Source organism: Numida meleagris, chromosome 2, assembly GCF_002078875.1.
Source record: "Numida meleagris isolate 19003 breed g44 Domestic line chromosome 2, NumMel1.0, whole genome shotgun sequence".
In the NCBI taxonomy this organism is placed as follows: Eukaryota; Metazoa; Chordata; class Aves; order Galliformes; family Numididae; genus Numida; species Numida meleagris.
The window spans coordinates 19539989-19560229 of record NC_034410.1 but is presented as its reverse complement, the minus strand read 5'-3'; the positions used below and the strand labels follow the sequence as shown (position 1 = coordinate 19560229).

Here is a 20241-nt window from a genome sequence, read left to right as displayed (position 1 = left end):
TATGCTCAAAGATGCAGAGATATTACTGGTGCAATAATCTTGTTACTGTTTTTTCCTTTTAAATGCTTTAATCTGTATTTTGTGATGCAGAATCACAGGAAATACTGATTTGTTTTTGGAGAATCACCTTACAGTTTACAAAACTGGAGTATGCGGCCCAGTGCCTATGAATAATTAAAGCATTCTTTAATCCACTTTTGCTGTCCCTGGAGATATCTTAGGAGCAAGGAGAGAATGGGCTATGGACAAAATCATTTTTTTAATGACTTCTCCTTGACTGCATTCTTCCAAGGATCTGAAGTGAAATTCATACTGTCCCTTGTAAAGAGAGAGTCAGGTATGTACTGCAATCACCACAGAACTATTTATAATCCAAAGATTTATACCCTATTTTTGAATTTTCTGCTCTGAAAGAGTAACGAGATCCACACATCCATTGCACTGGTAGTGAAATCCCACTACTGAGCTAAAAGGCAACATGGGAGGCATGCGTATGAACACCCTTTCAAATGAACAGATCCTATAACAATCAGTCTCTGCAAATAAATGAACAAGATTTGGCACAAGCATAGTTGCACAACCAGAATCTTGATAAGCTTAATCCATTCTCCTGCTGAACATACCAACCTATGCGTAACTCTAAATAGTCGTACTGGCAGTCCTGATGATGTTCCAAGTGGAAATCCTCAAAAGAGATATATATGGAAGAGTTGTAGTGGGAGGGATTTTCAATGGTCCATTCACAGTTCAGTTTACTTGTGTAATTCTTAACACCATCATAACCAGGAGAAGAGAAATTTCCACCTGTATATCCCATCAGAGTTCCACCACAAACTGCAGAAACAATATAATTTATTTTAAAATAGTAGTGATTCTTGTACAAACAGAGCACCTATCCCTGTTCATAATTTACTGCCCTGTACGAGAGGATTCTTACCTTGAAAGTTTTTGCAAATCTTTAAAAACATGTGCATAAAGTGAAGAAATAACTGTTACTCACAGTACTAAAATATTTCAACAGCACCATCAATACAACAAGCATTAGCTAACTTTGTGAAAAAATCTTATTACCGTTCCAACTCAGTACTGCTCAGCTCCTAACCATTCCCTAATTCTAAATTCAAGAGAAGATTTTTCTGGAACATACCCTCAAGAGCAGTACACCCCTGCTAGAGTAGGATGCTTAAGTAGGAGAAGAATCAAGTTTGAAAGACTTAAGGCCCTAGTAGTAAGGGTCTGCCAACCATCTCCCTGGAGGCTATGCTTGCAAAAGTAGGTTAGCAGAACTCTTTCACAAGCTGCAGGAAATTAATTACCCTCATGAGTAATAAGGAAACACTTGAATTATTCTAGTCTACTGTGTTATGCCTTTCGGATCTCTTCATGGAATAGGCCCACTTTAGACCATCTCTAAGTACAAAACAATAAATCAGTAGTGAGAGTAGTGAGGGTAAGGACTGTGATCCAGTAGAGGTTTTTCTTTTGAAGTCCATAACTCCAAGAGATTCCCCATTTTTTCAAGTCTTTTCAACTAATTAAAGACATGATATACACCCATCCAGAGATTTAACTTACCTGAATCTTCACTGGATGTGTATGAGACACTGAAGCCTCTGGCTGCATGGGACATATCTGTTACCAAAACAACTTTCATAGTATTTCCAGAGGATTTCACCTCAGTGCCTGGATTTACTTCACCACACAGCTTGACCAGACGGGGAGAGTTCTGTCTGAGGCCATTATAAACCTGTTGGGCCAAATAACTCTTCTGAGATACATTCTTATGAGCATCTCCTGTACCACACAACAGTGCTTCACCTCTTTAATACAAAGTTCATTGATGTCTCTCACAGCAGGTTAGCCCCCAGATCTACTCAAAACCTCAGAAAAAATTTCCATTGACTTGAGCAGATGAAGCTTCAAAGTAAAACATCAAAATTACCTTGCTTAATTTTTCAAAACCCAAACATAACACAGACTGCTCCTGAAATTTGAACAGTTCAATTAGGAAAGAAAACAGTACTTTAGTTGAATATTTAGAGCTTCAATCTAAAGCTACTGATCATGTTCACTTCATTCCAAATGATCATATTTGAATTCTTTTTAAACAAAGATCATCTTTATCAAAAATCTCCAAAATATTCAGTGCTGATGGGCATTTTTGATTAATACAAACATTTCACTTTTTGCTGATTCAGATGTAATTTGCAGTTTCTTCCAGACAGACTTTAGCCTAGAACTTAACTTCTTTATTTCTAATACAATCCCAACAACCAATGTAAAAAGAACACTCCCTACTGAGATTTGGAATATGTGCTGAAGGCACATCAACTAGCAGGACAGATTTTCCTTTAAGAGATCATTACTCAATAAATTATTAAATTCATTATTCAATAAAAAGCCATTCTCTATGGTCTGTCTAAAGTACTTATAAAAGAAAAACAAGGGGAAGATCACCTACAAATCACAAAGGAGAGCTACTTCACTCCCTTGCACTTATACATGAACTAGCTTCTGATCATGGTAAAACTAAATCCTGCACTGCTAACCTGAACAAATGAGAAACTGAATACTATAAACTGGTGGAGTCCAGGGTACACGTAATATGTAGGGAACTCTGCCTTGCTGGGGGAGAAAGCCGAAGGACGAGATAGATGCTGACAGAGAGTAATGTGACTGTAGGGCTGCATCATGAGAACCTTGCAGATCCTGCAGAAAACATATCTGGATGTCCATGACAGACTAGGGGAGCTGGAGGTACCTCTACCCACTATCAAATTAATGAAGTTGAAGCCCGGTTCTTCAAGTCCTCCTCTCTGCCTGGCCCATGAATTCCAGAATGTCCATACTTTAAAACTAGCAGATGTGACTAGACACCCTGCAGAGCTAATTTTCATTTATCTGTTTCCTCTGGATGAAATTGTGATTTGTCTTAAAACCAGATGTAGACATAAATGGCATTTCAGCTGTATTACATCCATTAATGCTCCACAAAGCGATTAAGAAGAGTGTTTTCTGTCTTCACACACAATACTCACAGCCACATAATCTGATGAGCACCTCCAGTGTTCTTCAGTTCTCATATCATTAAAGGTTAGGATGACACGTCGGCCTTCTTCCACTGTGATCCTCCATTCACACACTCGATTGTGCGGGTATAGGTTGGGATAGTTTGGTGAAGTAAATGTTCCAACAGGGGCAGAAAAATCCCCACCACATTCTGAAATATCCAGATATTGGTACATGTCTTAGAGTAAGGTATTGTTTATAGAGTTAATAGCAAAAAAAAAAAAAAAAAAGTTCACATCAATAATGCAAGAAAAAGAGATCCTGATTTGTTATGCCTATTCTGTTCATACATTTGTCTAACAGCTGAGTTCCTCAGTTCCTGTTCAGCCATAAAAGCAGCTGAATGTTAATAGGCCATAGCAGCTCATATTATTAACAAGTCCTTCTCCAAAGGGTTTATGTCAGACTTCAGAAGCGTGAGTGACCCTTGGACTTTGTTGTGAAGCAATACAAACCTCTTAATGTGCCAGTATTTAGATATTATTGCCTTTCAGATGACTAGGCAGGGCCTTAGTGTAATGATGGAAGGATGTGTTTTTCCTGTGCTTATTAACAGAGGTAGAGAAAAAGCCATGAGGGACTTTAAGCAATACTTTTTCAGTACAGTTGTTTTGTTTGTTCCCATCTTTGCTATGAATATAAAATTGCACTCCGATGAAAGAATATTATAAGTCTTGGGTATATACATTTTTCTTCTGTGACTAATGGTGTAAGCTTACCAATCTATACTTGGTTTTCACTTCCAATACGGAGATATAGCTTAATGGAGTACAGTGGGAGAGTTAGTCTCTTTCCTCATCCTCACAGGCTCCTATAGAATAGTCTAATCTTTGTATCCACTTGCATTTAATTTTTGCTAATACAGTTTCTCTTCTGCATAACAGGGCCCTGGGAATGAAATAACATTCCTTCGGATTCTGTTTCCTACTCTGTTATTTCATTGCAGAAGCAAAGATGAAGGATAAGGAAGATTTCAGCTGAAGCTAGAAGGAGTTAAAAAGGGTTGGCAGGAGATTTTTCCAAGACAACTATTGCAAATAATTTCTTTAAAAGTCACCAGGTTTTTATTTTATTTTATTTTTCACTGCAAGTGTTGTTGAATATTGGAGTAGGTTGACCAGGCAGGTTTTGGACTGTCTGCCCCTGGAGACATTCAAAACTCAGCTGGCCACAGTCTTGGGCAGCCTGCTCTGTCTGATCCTGCTTGAGTGGTTGGACACTTACAACATCAATGCCTCTGCAGTTTTGTGACGCTGCTATCCTGAATCATCACTGATGTTAAGACTAGAAAAATCTTTTTCTTACAAAGGCAAAATCTCTAAGCAGAACTATCTGGTATGCTATACTGTGTTATAAGAGCATACTTCTGCAAGGTGGTGATTCATTTTTTATGGAAGAGAACTCTTCAAAGGAGAAGGATAAACCTTTCAGTTTCTACATGATCAGCTCCTTGTCTCTATCCTTTCCCAAATTATCTAATTTTGAGAACAAATAGAATTATTCCTGTTAAAATGAGCAAACAAACCAAAACAAAGCATCACCTCCAGACTACTTGCTTTTGGGGAGATCTAAGAATACCACTCGCCTTAGAGGAAAAGAATAACATAAAGGAATATCATAGCATTTCTTTACCTTCCTCCTCATCAAGAGAAGGATATGACAGGACAGCAGTGACTGCTGCAGAGAAAAGGTGCAGAGAAGTGTGCTTTGCTGTTTGAAACCCATCACTGAAAGCAACATCCATTACAGGGACTGCTTGCCTTTCAAAGTTTTGGCTAAGCAGTAATCACAGAGCCCGATTCATACTTCACCTAGCTTTAACTTTGAAGAGCAAATATATACCACTCCAAAAATAACTGATCTACAGTGTATGCTGTACTAGAGTATACTCTGGGTGATGTGTTTCTGCCCTGAAAGTAACTTGCAGCCTTGCAAATCCAACCTTCGGTACTGGAATCAAAGCGCAGTCTGAATCCTCGGGCATTTATTGATCCATCAGTGACAAACTTGACATAAGCAAAACTGTCAGAGGTATCCACAGCATCAGGGAGAGCGTTACCACAGTACCTGCCCAAGAAATTTCCTGTAAAAATCAAATACAGAGGACAATGTTTTATCAAATATGTTATTTCTATTTCCATTTATACTGAAAGACCATATTAAGTAAACTAGTAAAATCAATCTACTGCTGGGAAATTGCTGGGAAAGGTTTTGTTTGCCTTTCTTTCAGCAAGCAAGGCAGACGGGAGCAAACACTGTACATTCAAAAGGGACACTTCATGCCCAATGGGGAATGCTTTCAGAAACCTTTCGTGAGGTTTCTCAGCATTATTAGGGAAGAGAAGACAAACACTGAAAAAACTCTCCGACCAGAAGCATTGTATTCTCGGATCTCCACAAAGTCATTTGCACATTCAGAGGTGTTTTGAATATCGAGGTCTTCCAGTGTGATGGTAAGATAGTGGCCCCTGGGCCCCTGCAGAAACCATTCGCACAGCAGGTTGTCTGGATAGTGAAGGTCAGGATACCCCATGCTTTCAATGATGCCGGTTTGTCCTGTCACTGTACCACCACAGGGAGCTGCAAAAGCAAAAACATCGCTAGGTTGATTGAAGGAGCTCAGATAGATGAGCTGTCTTTTAGAAGAAAACTCAAGACCTAAAGCTAAGGCACAAGCAACTTGTTCTGTAACTGTGGCAATACATTGGGAATTGCTTTCTGACCAAAAATATTCCACATTTCCTTTTTAATTCAACCAGTCAAATTTGTTCTGTTTGTCACATGCACACTTCCATTGCAAGCACCCCTTCCTATCTGGCTGTCTCTCATTAAATTGAATAAACTCACGATTTCAAGGACTATGTCCAATCTCTACCCATATCCATACATACTAGAAAATCCAGTCCTTCTGAAAAAGCAAAAAAAAACATCTCACAGTCAACGTATGGAAATCCGTATCAAATATTCATAAAGAAACTTAGTTTCCTAAACATGGACCTAAATGTTTTGTTACTGGCAAAAATTGATTGTGGGTTTGTGCCTAAAGCCATGGTTCAGATTCCTCTTCTCTTTCCTGCAGTCCCTTCCTGTTTAGATTCTACTCCTTGTGATGGAGTGATGAAATGGTTTGTGAGGAGCAACTGCATAATTCAGGAAACAGCTATTTATATTCAATTTTCTCTCTCTGAAAACTCACTTATCTGTGGTACCTGCAGATATAAACTCATAATTACAGAGCTCACAGCAAATAATATCCCCTGTTGGAATATATTGGATTTTTCAGAGTATTCTGTGTGTCTGCCGGACACCTTTTCATGACAGTAGAAACAGTGTACATACTGTCTGCTTTGAGTGATTAGTGTTTTGTTCCAGAATGATCGGCATGTAGCTGAGATGATTGTTTAAATATTCTATGGATATAGAAATGCATAATGGTTTAGAATACTAGCATTTTCTAGCAAGTTGCTTCAGTTTTCAGCTTCAGAAATATCACAGGCCACTACATTGGCTCAAGGGTCAGAGTTTTAACACAATCAGTGAAAGCCTGTGTAAAGCAATATAGTCCACTACTTTGCATTTGAGAAATTAACTGTCCAAGACTTTCCTATATGAGTAACACTAACATAACAGCCACTGATCTTTGAAGATTATTAAAATTATCAAAAAATAAAAAGTAGCATATTTCTGATCTGATCAAATACTATTTTTTATTTTAAATCTTTGTGAGTGCTTTCTAATACTATTTTTGCACCTTGAGAGTAATTTTAAAATATTTATTTTCCCTGCTGACAGATCATTCTTACCACAGAATCATTCCTTTTCCACTCCACTGTTGTGGTGTCCCTGTTTGTCTAGCAGCATTATTCTACATTGACTTATATTTGCATTGAGAAGCTCCTGATTTGTTCTTCTCCTGCTAACTCTCTGCTAATCTCTTCATTCCCCTTCACATTTTTGCTTATGAAAGCGATGTTAATTTTGTGTACTGAAAATTAAATTGTGCTGCATGATTTTATCCACCTCACCATTATGCTACTGCCCCTTTGATAACTGTATTTGACAAGAGGTTACCCAGTACTTATTTTCACTGCTGTGGATCTATGATCAGTTTCCTATTCATATTTCCATAATTTCCATTTCTTGCTAGGTCTATAACATGCTGATATTAACCCACATGATGATTCTTATGCCATAGCACTAATGCTAATTGGAAGAAGCAAGTGTCTGCCAGTCTCACTCTTATGCATGGTTTAAGTCCCATTTCAAAAGCCTGGTAATTGAGACTAAAATCTTTTCCAAAATAAGAGAAATTGATAAATGAAAGCATTACCAATTGAATATTTAGCATTGAATCCCACGTGGGTGTCACTGCTGTCAGATCTGAATCTTAGGTACATGACAGCTCCTGAGGATCTCTGTGAGCCTGGCAACAAACTCCCACAAAGCTTGGCAAGGACAGGGGCACTCGAGTCAGCACCGTCACGTAGCTCTAGGTAACTTGAAGTGCAGCTAGAAGAAGAGAGAATTTTTTTGTTCAATGTATAGCAGTAATTGTTCTAAATCATTTTCATAAGTGTACAAAGCCACAAATCTGTAGTAAATTAGATCAATTTCCATGCACTGTGACCAGGACAGAATCAACAAGTTAATGATCAATGATAGTCATCTAGTATTTGAATCAAAAGAAGTGCTAGAAACATTGAGAAAGATTCATCCAAACCCAGACAACAATCAGATCAGATCTGACAAAAGTGTATCCTTGGGAGGTTATGAACAACACTAAAGTCAGTAAAGTAGTTGTGACCATCTTTAACACGCATTTTTTGGGAAGCATTCAGCTATTAAGTCTCTTTAACAACTGATAAGTTAAGGAATAGATATAACACCAATGAAAGGAATAAAAATTCAAATCTGGGGATATATGTAGGTGGGCATAAAAAAACCTAAAACACTTTAACCAACAGCTTTGCCTTTAGAATGATGCAGCAGCCTGCAGAAGACATCCTGGGAACTCAGAAAGAAAGAATACCTTTGGGATTCTCCTTCCTGCACCATTTCTCTCTGGATATGGCCTCACAGGTGAGGGTTATTTTTGGTGTACACTGGCCTATCTCCAAGTCAGTGAAGTTACATCATCTGGAAACTAGGCCTTGTTTTATGCTTCAGGGAATAGGTAGCAAAACATGTTGACTCGTTGAAAATCAGCAGACAGGTGGTGGTAATCGACTGGATTTGAAACTAGTTGATAATCACAATGAAAATCTGAATATGAAAAGACTCGAGGGCACAGATTTTACAGAAGACACCTTTCAAGTATGGATGCCTCCTCTCTGTCTGTATTATTTATCTGTATCATGCCCTGCAACGTATACTAGTGACTCAATCAATAGCTTCAGTGATCACTCTTAAACATTTCCCAATCACTTTTGATTGTAAATCTGGAAATGTGCTCTGGGAGGAATTAGAGAAAGTAACAGGGAAAGAAAAATTAGGATGAAGTCTCTGAAGAAACACAGGTAAAAAGGTGGATATATACTTTGGTGAAGGTTCAATGTAAAACTGATCTTCAAATTGCAGTTCTACTGCATGTCCATTAGGAGCTGTTATGGTCCAGACACAGTCAGCGTGCGAGGGGTAATTGTTCGGATAGCTGGGAAAAGATGTGTATCCACTGGGGTTGAAATCATTGATATAAATATTCCCTCCACAAGCTGGGAAAGAAAAGATTGCCAATAAAAAACAACAACGTGTTAAGGAAATGGGTGAGGCATCAAAAATATGAGTCATCACTATATTCCAACAGTTTTCTTTCAGAGTCATATAGCTACATCAAAACTGAATGTTTTTTTACTGCTCGCTGTTGGAAATCATTTTAATGCAGTAGAATCCTATGTTTCTGCACTACTGTTTACCTAGTTCTCCTCATTTCCAAAGGTTCTGGTTCTTAAGTGCTCTTAACTCTTCCTTAGCTTGGCTTCTTAGCCAAGCATGAAACAGGCTTCTTGCCTTATTCCTATCCCAGTTCTCAAAGCTAGAAAGCCAACAGATCAGAGTCATCATTGCTACTGTGAATCATTTCCTACATCTGCTTTCCAAAAGTCAAAATGGTTGAAATGTCTGTTTAATACAATAATGAATGCATGAGAAATGCCAGTTAGAGCAAACATGAGGATTAGTTCTGGTCTTTATCCTACAAAAATACCTTCATTTTGATCAGAAGCTTTCTGTCAAAAAAAAAAAAAAAAGAGAAAGAAAAAAAGGCTATTCTAACAATTCTGGTAAACACAGAGTTTTAGTCAAGCTTTCTAAACAGTAGAAACACTACCATACAGCTTCACCCATTCCCTTTACGAATCCCCTACAGAAATGCCAGCAATGATTCTTTGTGGCAACAGGGAAAAGTAGGCAGAAAACAAGAAAACAAGCACTTAAATGTTTGAGTAGTTTGACAGGTTGCTTTAGTTGTGTTTAGTTACACTGATAAACAGGAAGCCTCCTGGTGTCCCAAGTGGCATGTGTCATAAATACAGTGGAATAACTACAAATGTCAAATCCCTGATTTACCTCTGGAACCTGAGTCTTCATTTTATTTTGTTCTTTGAAAAGTGTTAGCTCTGGCTTGGAATGTTATTTTCTCAGCTGAGACAAAAACTTGTGAGAACTGTTATCACCTTTATAGACATACTAGAGAACATCATTCCTGACATAACTTAGCAATTGCTCCAGCTAGTAAATGCTTAAAATAATGTTCCATTTCCAGGCTTTTTTTTCGCCCTTTCCTGCATGAATTATGAACATCTCTCCTTAATTTCAGAGGCTACTTCCCAATCAAAGGTTTCCCTGCCCCAAGATAATTTTTCTTTAATATCTCCAGTTTTGATGAGCTGCATCTGGTTGTCTTTACAAAGGAGAAATTTGAGAATAGGATCGGAAGTCACACGCTAAAGAAAAAAAGAGGACATTTTTGCAGACATCTGATTTCATTGACTTACATACTGTCAGGGCTGGTATTTATAACAAAAACCCTCTTTAAGAGGAGAAATTGCAATTTCTACCTATTGAGTTACAGAACTCATGCTCATTTGCTAGACTTACCTAGACTCTTAGCCTCATATTTCAGTTTGAATCCTTGACCCTCATTCCTGCTGTCAGAAATGAAGTGGACAAATAGCTGATTGTCTGTAGTGTACATGGTAGAGATGGGGCTGCTTCCACAAAAGCGTCCATTTCCCCTTCCAGATACCAAGGGTGGGGCAGAAGCATCTAACCCATTCTTAAGCTAGAAGAAAAAAGATTGCTAAGGTCACACAAGCCTTGAGCATACTCCATCTCAATGTTTCCAGACTGTTTCCAGTCACGGAGAAAAACAATAACATAGCATTTAGTTAATGCACAGAAATAAATAAGACAGAAACAGAGAAATAATCTCTGTGGTATTTCAGTTTGGCATTTCCATTTCCACCTCTCAAGAACGTGGGCTGTCTCACTGCTACTAAAATCTGTAAGATTCAGAAGTTTCAATACCTTTGAGGATCTGGGACTTTGCTAATAACCTCACCTCTACGTAATCACCATAGTTGCAGGAAGCATCCTCACTTTTAACTTGAAAAGGTTGTTCAAAATGGATGGTAATGATAAATCCAGGGGTTACCAGTACATGCCAGGAACAATTCAGATTAGGAGTATAGTCTTGAGGGTAGCTGGGGGATGTGATCACACCCCTGTCTGCATGCAAATAGCCTCCGCAACCTGAGAAAAAGGAGTTGAAGCAAAGAGGAAAATATTAGTGTCAACTATTCAAATATTGATGCAGAAGGAAACAACTGTCTCTAAGAGGGAAGATGTTACAGGTAAAAGCAAATGCTGAGGGCCATAGAGCAATGCACAGAATGAAGGATCTCCTGAATACAATTTACTAGATTGCAAGAAGACACACACCAAATACCTTGACATTGAAACTCGGTTCTCAGACTTAACAGACATGTAAGCAAACAGCTATGCCATAGACCTCTCATGGAATGAGTCTCATGATGTCTGAGTTTATTGCTTTTAGCATGGACTAAACCACTGTCACCTACTCAAGCTGATGGAAAAAAAACTCCCAGCTGCCCAATATTGTAATACCTTCCTTGGTGCCTCAGCCCATTCAGGAATCAGTTATCAGCCATGGGTGCATGCGGGAAGGGTGCCACTGCAAACTGCTGACATTCCTGCAAGAACTTACGTAGCTCTCAACATCTGTCTCTCTCTTTTTCTTTGTGCTCTAAGTCATTTACTTCCCTCTCTTAGTTGGGAATTCTTTCTCTTTTGTCCTCCAAGTAAGCTGTGACAACCTTTTGCACATACACTTTTTTACTTCTGGAAGATGAATACTCTGGTTGAATCATGCTTTGTTGCGTTACAATGTTGGGCAAATAGCAATTTTTACCTTTGCAGAGTCAGAGATTTTTTAATGTATATTTGTGAGAACTGGATAATTGATCTCTGTGATTAATTGCATAGATCATAGACAGATGTTAAAAATGCTATCATTAGTCTTTTCTTTCCTTACTCAGCTGTTAATAGCAAGGCAGAAATTCATCTGGGAAAGAGAAACAGATCTTACTTTTGTGATATGAGGCATTAAATCCAGCTCCAGTGACACTTGCATCTGACACGAAGTGGATGAACATTGTCTCTCCAGTTGATCTTACTGGCCCAGGAGGTTCTCGTCCACATACAGTAGCTAGCACTGGAGAAAGACTAGTGTCTCCTGAAATCAAAAGAAAAAAATGTACTAATTAATAATTAAAATCAGTTCACTTTGCCTTTTTGTTTGCTGTGGCTTTCCAACTTTCAGGCAGGGGCTTTTAAAGATTTTTAATCCCTCACAGACAGAGAAATATTTTTATAGATGACAAAATATTTTGCTAGAATTTTCTAGGTTTGTTTTAACTAGCAGAATGTCTCAGTCTAGAGGAACAATACTAATGTAGATGCTGTTTCCATTGCTATCTTGATTACCTATGTTCATGACATGGGTCCTGAGACGTTCAGTGTCTGTTTCATGCTATTGGGGTAGGGCAAGATTGGCTTCTTACCATCTTGGATCGTAAGTCTGTCATAGTAGCATGAACTGTGAGATTCAATGTCCAGGGCCAGGATGTTGAACTCCACAGTGGACCCAGGAGCTCTAATAACCCACACACAGTCAGCAAAATTTCTGTAATTCATGGGCCAGTCTGGCGAGAAGAGGAATGAAGGTGTTTCTTCACTTGTCACAGTCCCTCCACATGCACCTATGATGTACAAGAAGACAAAAATGAAAGCACTCTCTTTTTAAACTGAACATTTCAGTTGTTTAATTTGTCAGTCTTTCTATTAAGAACAACGGGCACACAATGATAGGGTGTGTAGTCACAGGAAAGGATTTCTTCAAACACTGCTTCAGTTTGGACTAGGACTACAAAGCCTGAAATCCAGAACTGTAAGTATTATACGTACACGTGACCTGTTTTACAATGAGGAATATTTACAAAAAGACATAAAAGGATCTACCACAATTTAATAGAGATTGTACTTCAGAAAGGAATTTAGACCTTCTTCAACTGTAATGCTTTTCTTTCTCCACTCCTAATGTCTCAGCTTTAAGTTTCAGGCAAGATGGAGTTCTTTCTGGGATGTATGGCTGTTCAGTGCTCTCCCAGAATGTAAAACGTAAAAAAATATATGTTGCTATTATTCTGTAGAGCCCCAGGGATGCCCAGAAATTTGTCTTCAGATTTAGAAAGAAGACACTGCACTATGTCCCAGCCAGTCTTAATTTTCTCTTGCTGAACTTGCACAGAGAAAACCAATGGTACAATAGACACCTTTCCTATCCTGCCAGAAGCTATTTCTCAAAAAGATTCATGATCAGATGAAGCATATTCTCTCTAAGAGAAGTAGTTTTGCATAAGGCTTCAGATCATAATGGCCAGTGATTTAAGAATGGTATTTCAAGAGAGGTACTTTTTCATGAAAGCATATAACATGAAATAGCCATATTAAGAAAAACAACCTTCTATCTACTTACTTACTGTTAAAACACTATAAAATAGTGTATCTGAGAGTCCCTAAAAATAGCTAAACACAACCATTAAAGTGTTTAATTAAAATATCAATGAAAGCTTTCCCTCAGTTAATGGTGACGGCTTCTTCTTGCAAGGAGGATTGGTTTAGAGTGTTTATATTTTTTTGTTGTTGTTTTTCTATTTTTAAGTAAAGCACAGTATATTACTGACTAGATCACCTCTAACCACAGAGCACTCTGAAGACCCACCTCTAGCAATTGTGCGTACGGGAGCAGAAGGCTCCATTGCATACCACTCTAAAAGAAATCCTCTTCCAGTCACAGATGAATCTGACTGGAATTGTACTGTCAATGAGCTGCCAGAGGATGCAAAAGAAGCTGGATCTGCACCACAGTACGTTGCAATAGGACGAGAATGAATGGTGGGCCCATCAAATACCTGCAATGAGAAAAATACAGTGACGGTGTCACTCCTCACAGAGGAAGATTTTCATCTTCCTCCTACTCAGAAAGTCTCCAACGAGAAAATTACCCTCTTAAAATGAGCAAGAAGGACATGGATGATCTTTCAGCAGAATCCAGTTAGAGAGAAACCCCTCTTACAAAGCGGGAAGAAAATCTCTCCTAACCTAACTGTTAGATATAAAGCCTTCACGGAAGAAAGATCTGAATGGAATCCATCAAACTAAATTCATTCCCTATCACAGGGCTGCTCTTTGGGGACAGTGACTTGCCTCCCATGTGGAAAAAAGTCCACAAGCACAGCCTCGTTTCTTGCTGAGAAAAAGAAAGTACCATCTACCAGAAAAAAAATAAAAAGATACTTTTTTTTTTTTCCAAATGAAACCTTACATTTTAAATTCTATCAAATAAATATGTAATAATATATTTTAATTTTATGTATTTATAAGCTAAATTCTTGGCTAGTTAAAAGATGGTTCTCTTTTGCTGCTTTTCAAATCTGTTTTTATTCTTGTCCTCTTCCTCCCAATAAAAATGTTCAGTAGAGAAAGGTGGGAAATACAAACAAACATTAACATTACACTGAAGATTTAATCCTTGAGTCAGATCTTCAAGAAGCTCACTGGATGTCAACTGATTTAAGAAACTCATTTTGATCTCAGAGGGATGGACAAAGAAAGTCAAGCTGAATTAGAATAAAGAAAATGCGATTAAAATCTGACATGAGATGAAGGAAAAAGCTCCATTTTCTTTCTGAATCAATTGCTGCATTTTGCTTTGCACCATGCTTGCTTTGCTTTTCAGCCTGAAAAAAGTTGTCTGTATTCCAGGAGGAAGAGGTAAACAGGAAGAGGTTAATTTCCTACTGCCAAAAGCAAATTATTGATCCAGAGACAAAAAGAGGTGCAAGTAAGTTCCTGGTAGGTTTTTAAAATAACCTAATTTTATAAGTATTGAGATGTCCATTATGGACTTATTTTTAATACATTTTAAACTTACAGGTTGAAAATAACCGTTAGAGAGTCAAAGAGTAAGTGTCTCTTCCTATATCTTATTGATAGTTGATAGTGGTATCTTACTGATATTATTATAATTATTGAAAAGATAACATGGCAAAATCAATGAGTCCCAGTCAGATCCTAGGAAATTCTGTTTATACATAAGTTCCCCTATTCATCACTTTTATCAAAAATAACAAAAGTTTAAAAACTTCTTAAAAGTTTTAAAATGAAATCACCTTTATCTTGTCGTAATAGCATCTGTAATGATTTTCAATATCCATCTCCAGGATACGGCCATGGATAACTTGTGAAGCATTGGTACTTATCCTCCACTGGTAATTGGAATTGTGAGGGTAGCTTCTGGGCCACTGTGGTGAAGCTATTTGTCCTCTGTTTCCCACAATGTCATTTCCATACACTGAAAAGCAAGAGACAACTAATGCCTCTACTTCACATAGATTAAAAGCATTGGAACCTAGCCTGGAATATAGCTTTCATGATTTCAGCCCATCTGACTTAACTTACTTTTGCCTAGATAGTGCTGTGAGGCACAGATTTCTGTCTCGGTCCTAGGACACACATCTAATTATTTTCTTGCTGTAGGGATACAGTGTGCCCTTATCTTAAGGAAATCACCCATTTGAGACATATGACTCTACATCTAGGAAAGATGGGAACGTGGCATAGCTAAATTCTCTCCTCATTATTGGACCTAGATTATCTTTAAGTTCTATTCCAACCTAAGCCATTCCATGATTCTGTGACTCTCACCCTGCCTACTTCGTGTTCATTTCTTCCCAAGAAACAATAAATAAGAAAATGTTGTGGGTTTTTTTTCCCCATGGAGTTTCTATTTCTGAAAAGATAATATAATCTATTTCAAAAAAAAATATCTTCTGTTGTAAAAATTAGAAAGATAGAATTTCATGTCTCATTCTTCTCATTATGGTATATCTAGTATATTTACATACTCACAAGTTTAGTAGATATTTTACAACATATTTTAAATGAATTCACAACCTTGATGATATCAATGAGCATTTTCTAATAGACTTTGCAGGGCCAAACATAGGCACTTTTTTGAATCGCTTTGAAAGTCTTATGAACGAACAATAATTGTCAATTAAAAGCATTTACTTACAATGTGAGAATGTGGCCCTGAAGCCAACACCAGTGCCTGAGCTGTCTGAGACAAATTTAACCCAGAGGATATGACCAACAGTAGATGTATAATTTGAAGGCAAGGAGTCTCCACAGAATTTTCCTGCCAGCGTGCCGGTAGCATTCCCTTCACGAATTTCCAGGTAATCTTTGGTGCAACCGCTACTAGATTCCACTTGAAATGCTCTGTTTTGATAGCAGTAGAAGAGCATTAGCAGACATATGACTGAAACATACTTCAGAGTTTGCCCTGCCAGCCTACAAATCCCCCTATAGCTGTTATCCTACCATGAGAACAAGACAGCAACCCTCCTGAACCTGGAAGTCACCATTCATTACCTGGTGGTGCTGCTGACCCAGGGCTTGGTCCCTTCTGCTCCCTTTTTTTTTATGACCGAGCTTCATTTTGCAAAGTTAAAATTTTAAGAGTTCTCAAACCTTTTTAATATTTGTGGGTTCTCTATCAACAACCATGAAACACTAAAAGCCCTGATACATAAAAGAGATTTCTAAGATTTTGTAATCCCTAGTCAGATTTCAGCATCTATTGGGTAGAGAAAATACATTTGGCCTTAAAATTAGTTTGTAGCCTCTGTATGTCTACATTATTTCAGTATCTTCTCTGGTGAGAAAACAATTTCCAGAGGCCAAGATTCATTTGTAGTTCACATCTCAGAGCAAAAAAGTCCCTTTTCTCCAGAATTATGAAATATTACCGCTTCTCTGATCTCCCTGTGTTTCACATAGCTGGTTCTGAATAAGAATTACTCTAAACTCTTCTAAATCAATATTTACTGTAGAAAAGGGATGGGATTTAGTAACTAAATTCTAAGTTCTTAATTACTGCACTGAACTGAATGCTGAACACATTCTAAAAATCATTACCTATTATTCTAAGTGAAGTGCTTTGATTCAATCCAATACACTTTCCAATATATGGGTATGAATTTATAGTAAAGATTCCAGAGAGTGCCTCTTACAGCTCATTCTCCAAAGTACTTGTGCATTCTGATTTTCTGGCAACAGTAACTCCCCTTCGGTCCTGAATACAGCCATATGTGCTCAGGGTGCAGATGCTGTTAAATGGTTCCAACCACTCATGTGGATATGCTTCAGACAAATTTAATGCCAAATCTCAAATTGCAAGACAGGCATTTCTGTTCAGAATGAGCTGAAGAAAATGAATACCTCATGCCAACAAAACTTTATAAAACTCTGATATTAAATTAAATAAAATACTGCTTTCTAACATGACTCCATGCTTTCCAGCATTTTCCACTTGTTTTTCAGCTATGTGTAACTAGAAAAAGTGTCTATATCTACTAAATACCACTTTATATATATGAATATATGTTCTGCTGAGAGTTCCTACTTCACACTAGATTTCTGTTTTGATTCTGAAAAGCTGTTCATTATTTTGCAGCAAATATTTTGGAAAATGTTTTCAGGCTGTAGTGCTTATTCTCTGCTTCAGTGAGTAAAAGAGGAATATATTGCCCTTTTCATTGCATTAACGAATCAGTACGGGCTTAGCAAATTGTACTTTACGCAGTCAGCATGTTATTGGATAAATTTTCCTTTTATCCTGGTTAACAGTAAATGCAAGTTTGAAAATTACTTTTTATTTCTGCTGATCTCTGATGAGCTTTGCAAAGGGTCAGTGCTCCGTTTCTTGGCATCAGCCACTCTTTGATGCTGGGAAACAGAGAGACTCAGAAATCCATATCATGGGCAAAAACCAATCCAACTCCCCCGGTAAAGGGCTCCACATTGTTCTATGGGTCACGCATGTCTTTCCTGTCTCAAGTCTTCAAAGGAAAGTTTGCTGAAGGGAAAAGTTCCTTTGAAATACTATTTTTCTCCCTGTTGTACTTTCACTGCTATAATTGGTCTTATGGTTTGAGAAAATTTGAAGATTTGAATATAAATTCTAACTTTACAATCTGTGGAGTATTTGGACTCTTTATATGACTTAGCTGTATAATAAATACTACAATGAATCTGGTAGTAAGGAAATAGTAGGAATTTCCTTTCTAAAGAGAAGGTAGAATAGCACTAAATTTCCTCTTCTTGTTTTTGTGCAAGTGAAAACAGGCTTCTGCAGCATCCCATGCCGCTCAAACAATAAAACGCCTATTTATATAACACCATGTATGCCTTAATATGGTAAGCAATGACTAAGAGAGGACAACACTGAATGCAAGCTGCCCGCAGCCACTGCTGTGTTCTCTTTCCAAGTGACGGTACAAGTATGTTTCAGCTTTATCGTCTGGTAATTACATTTCCTAATAAACACAGAGCATCCTTCCTTTAGCTCTGTTAAAGGGCTGAATAATAACCCCTGGCAATGCATTTACATGAAGGACAGCTGCAGCCGGTTGCCAGGGGAGCTGAGAATTGTCCAGACACACTCGGTGTTGAGTGGATACGGCTCGGGATAGCCAGGGCTGTTGAAAGCTCCTCTGTCCATGTGGAAAGTACCCCCGCATGCTGCAACAAGAAGGAGATAGCAGAGGCTTGAGAATGATGACAGAAAAAATACCTTGATGGAGCCAGAGCATTTGCTAAGCAAGAAAGCATTGTGTCTTGTCTTGTTGTTGTTTACCTTGCTGATATCCTTCCTGAGACCTTATCCAACACGACAAAAGGCAACAGGAGATTATAATAGAGGGAATGTCAGAGAGCCAAAGAAATACAAGGTATAGTCTTTCCCTTCAAAAATCAGAGGTATAAAGTAGCAATATCTGTCATATGGACTTACATGATGATGATGCAGCATAGGTGGCACGGAAGCCCCTGGCAGTAATGTTGTTGTTGGAGACGAAGTTGACCACCAAAGCACTACCAAAAGAAGTGATAGGATGTGGCATGGTAGTACCACAGTAATGGCCTGAAAGAGAACAAGCCAGAGTGAAAAAAGCAGCATTCAGCATGTAATTACTTTTGCCAATCTTACATTTAGGGTTAGTGCCTGACAGCAGCCAGGAATAACATTATTTGCTTACTATTGCAGTTGTCAGTTAAATCCACATAAAAATGAAATATTTCATTAGCAGAGAACATGCTCTAGTGTAATATATTTTTTTTTTAACTGAGGAAGAATTTGAATCTGGACCTCCTGCCCTCCAGGCACCCTAATCAATGGATATCCTGTCCTTGAGCTCTTGCATTCACTCCATCCGGAAATTACAGCATGATTAAAAAATATATAAATCCAAAACCAGACATATCTGTCAGTAGTTTTCATTTCACTGAGTTTCTACTGAAAAAAAAGAAGCGACAAACAACAAAAGAGTTCTCCTGTAACAGACGGTAATATGAGGATTAAGAATCATGATCTAACAGAAAGGCATCTGAGAGCAAAAGGAAAGGTAGCAGCTAGTGTCCTGCTCATCTTCCCAGGTGAAGTCTGAGGGTAGGAGACAAGAAAAAGAATTCTGTTCTCAGTTACAAGCCATTTATATTGAATGCAACCCTACTCCTGTCAAGAAATTATATACAAAAGTAGTGTAAAGGAGAACAGAATCAGTCACAGCTGTTCTGAATTTTCCAGGAAGGAAATTCGTGACAACTCTGGGGATATCTATGGCCAGGTCTGCCTCATGGCTTCCCAGCAGTGTAAGCACTGAATTTTCTTGCTCCAGGCTGCTGTCACTTCAAAATGATGGCTCAGGACACACATGTATGGAGGAAGCTGTAGAAAAAAATCAGGAACATGCAGAAATTCAGGCTTTCCAGGGTTTAAGGAAAATCCATTTATCCATTTTCTGTTTCCAGAAGTCTGCAACTTTCTTCACATGTGTTTAGTGTGACTCATCAGTGGAGATTACATTACGTTTTTGCACAGTTAACCTAGATTTCACTTCAAACTGAATTGCTTGGTTCCCTGTATTGTTCTGATGAAGAGGAAGGAAAAGGCAGCTGGAGTCAGGCCCACACTGCACATTAGCAGAGCCTGGGAGGGCCATGTTTTTCACACTGAAGTCTTATCCCTGCAGCTATGGTCTCCTCTGAGTAGACTGGCCACAGGAACTTCTTTTATCAGAAAAAAAAACACGCAGCTACAGGACACTCACAAAAACCTACTTACCTTGAGTGTACCCATACATGAAATGAAGAAGGAAAACGCACAGTACCTTGAAGAGGTGCATCATAGTTATTCCCATCCAAAATCTCCACAAAATCCGTTGTACAGTTTTGTCTATTGTTTTCAATATCAAAATCAGTGAAGGAGAGTGTGACGTGGTTGACTGGCAACAGCAAAGAATAAAAACTTAAAAAGGAGTTTGGCATTTCACAGAGAAATAGTTATATGTAGACAAATGTACTCTTTTCTCGCTTGAAGTCAATTCGTTTCCATAAAGCATAACATGTGAACTAGTTTAATTCTTGATATGTAGAGAGAATTTCTCAGAAGTACATCAATGCTTACTGTAAAGATCCTGGTAAAACTCTTCATATTTCAGTACAATATCTAATACAATTAACATGATAAAT

General features: G+C 38.1%; 1 protein-coding gene across 1 annotated transcript in view; it reads right to left on the bottom strand.

Annotated features, from left to right (window-relative positions):
* Positions 1–20241, bottom strand: part of CUBN (cubilin) — a 148417-nt gene that overhangs the window by 38616 nt on the left and 89560 nt on the right. The window contains exons 36-52 of the mRNA XM_021385370.1: positions 19881–19994; positions 18506–18634; positions 18102–18234; positions 15725–15930; positions 14820–15001; positions 13370–13559; positions 12150–12347; positions 11675–11821; positions 10628–10818; positions 10165–10348; positions 8606–8780; positions 7400–7578; positions 5440–5649; positions 5012–5152; positions 3039–3220; positions 1576–1747; positions 628–834 (exon numbers count right to left, since the gene is read on the bottom strand). Of these exons, the coding sequence (XP_021241045.1) occupies positions 628–834; positions 1576–1747; positions 3039–3220; positions 5012–5152; positions 5440–5649; positions 7400–7578; positions 8606–8780; positions 10165–10348; positions 10628–10818; positions 11675–11821; positions 12150–12347; positions 13370–13559; positions 14820–15001; positions 15725–15930; positions 18102–18234; positions 18506–18634; positions 19881–19994 (2940 nt within the window). The remainder of the gene's footprint in view (positions 1–627; positions 835–1575; positions 1748–3038; positions 3221–5011; positions 5153–5439; positions 5650–7399; positions 7579–8605; positions 8781–10164; positions 10349–10627; positions 10819–11674; positions 11822–12149; positions 12348–13369; positions 13560–14819; positions 15002–15724; positions 15931–18101; positions 18235–18505; positions 18635–19880; positions 19995–20241) is intronic.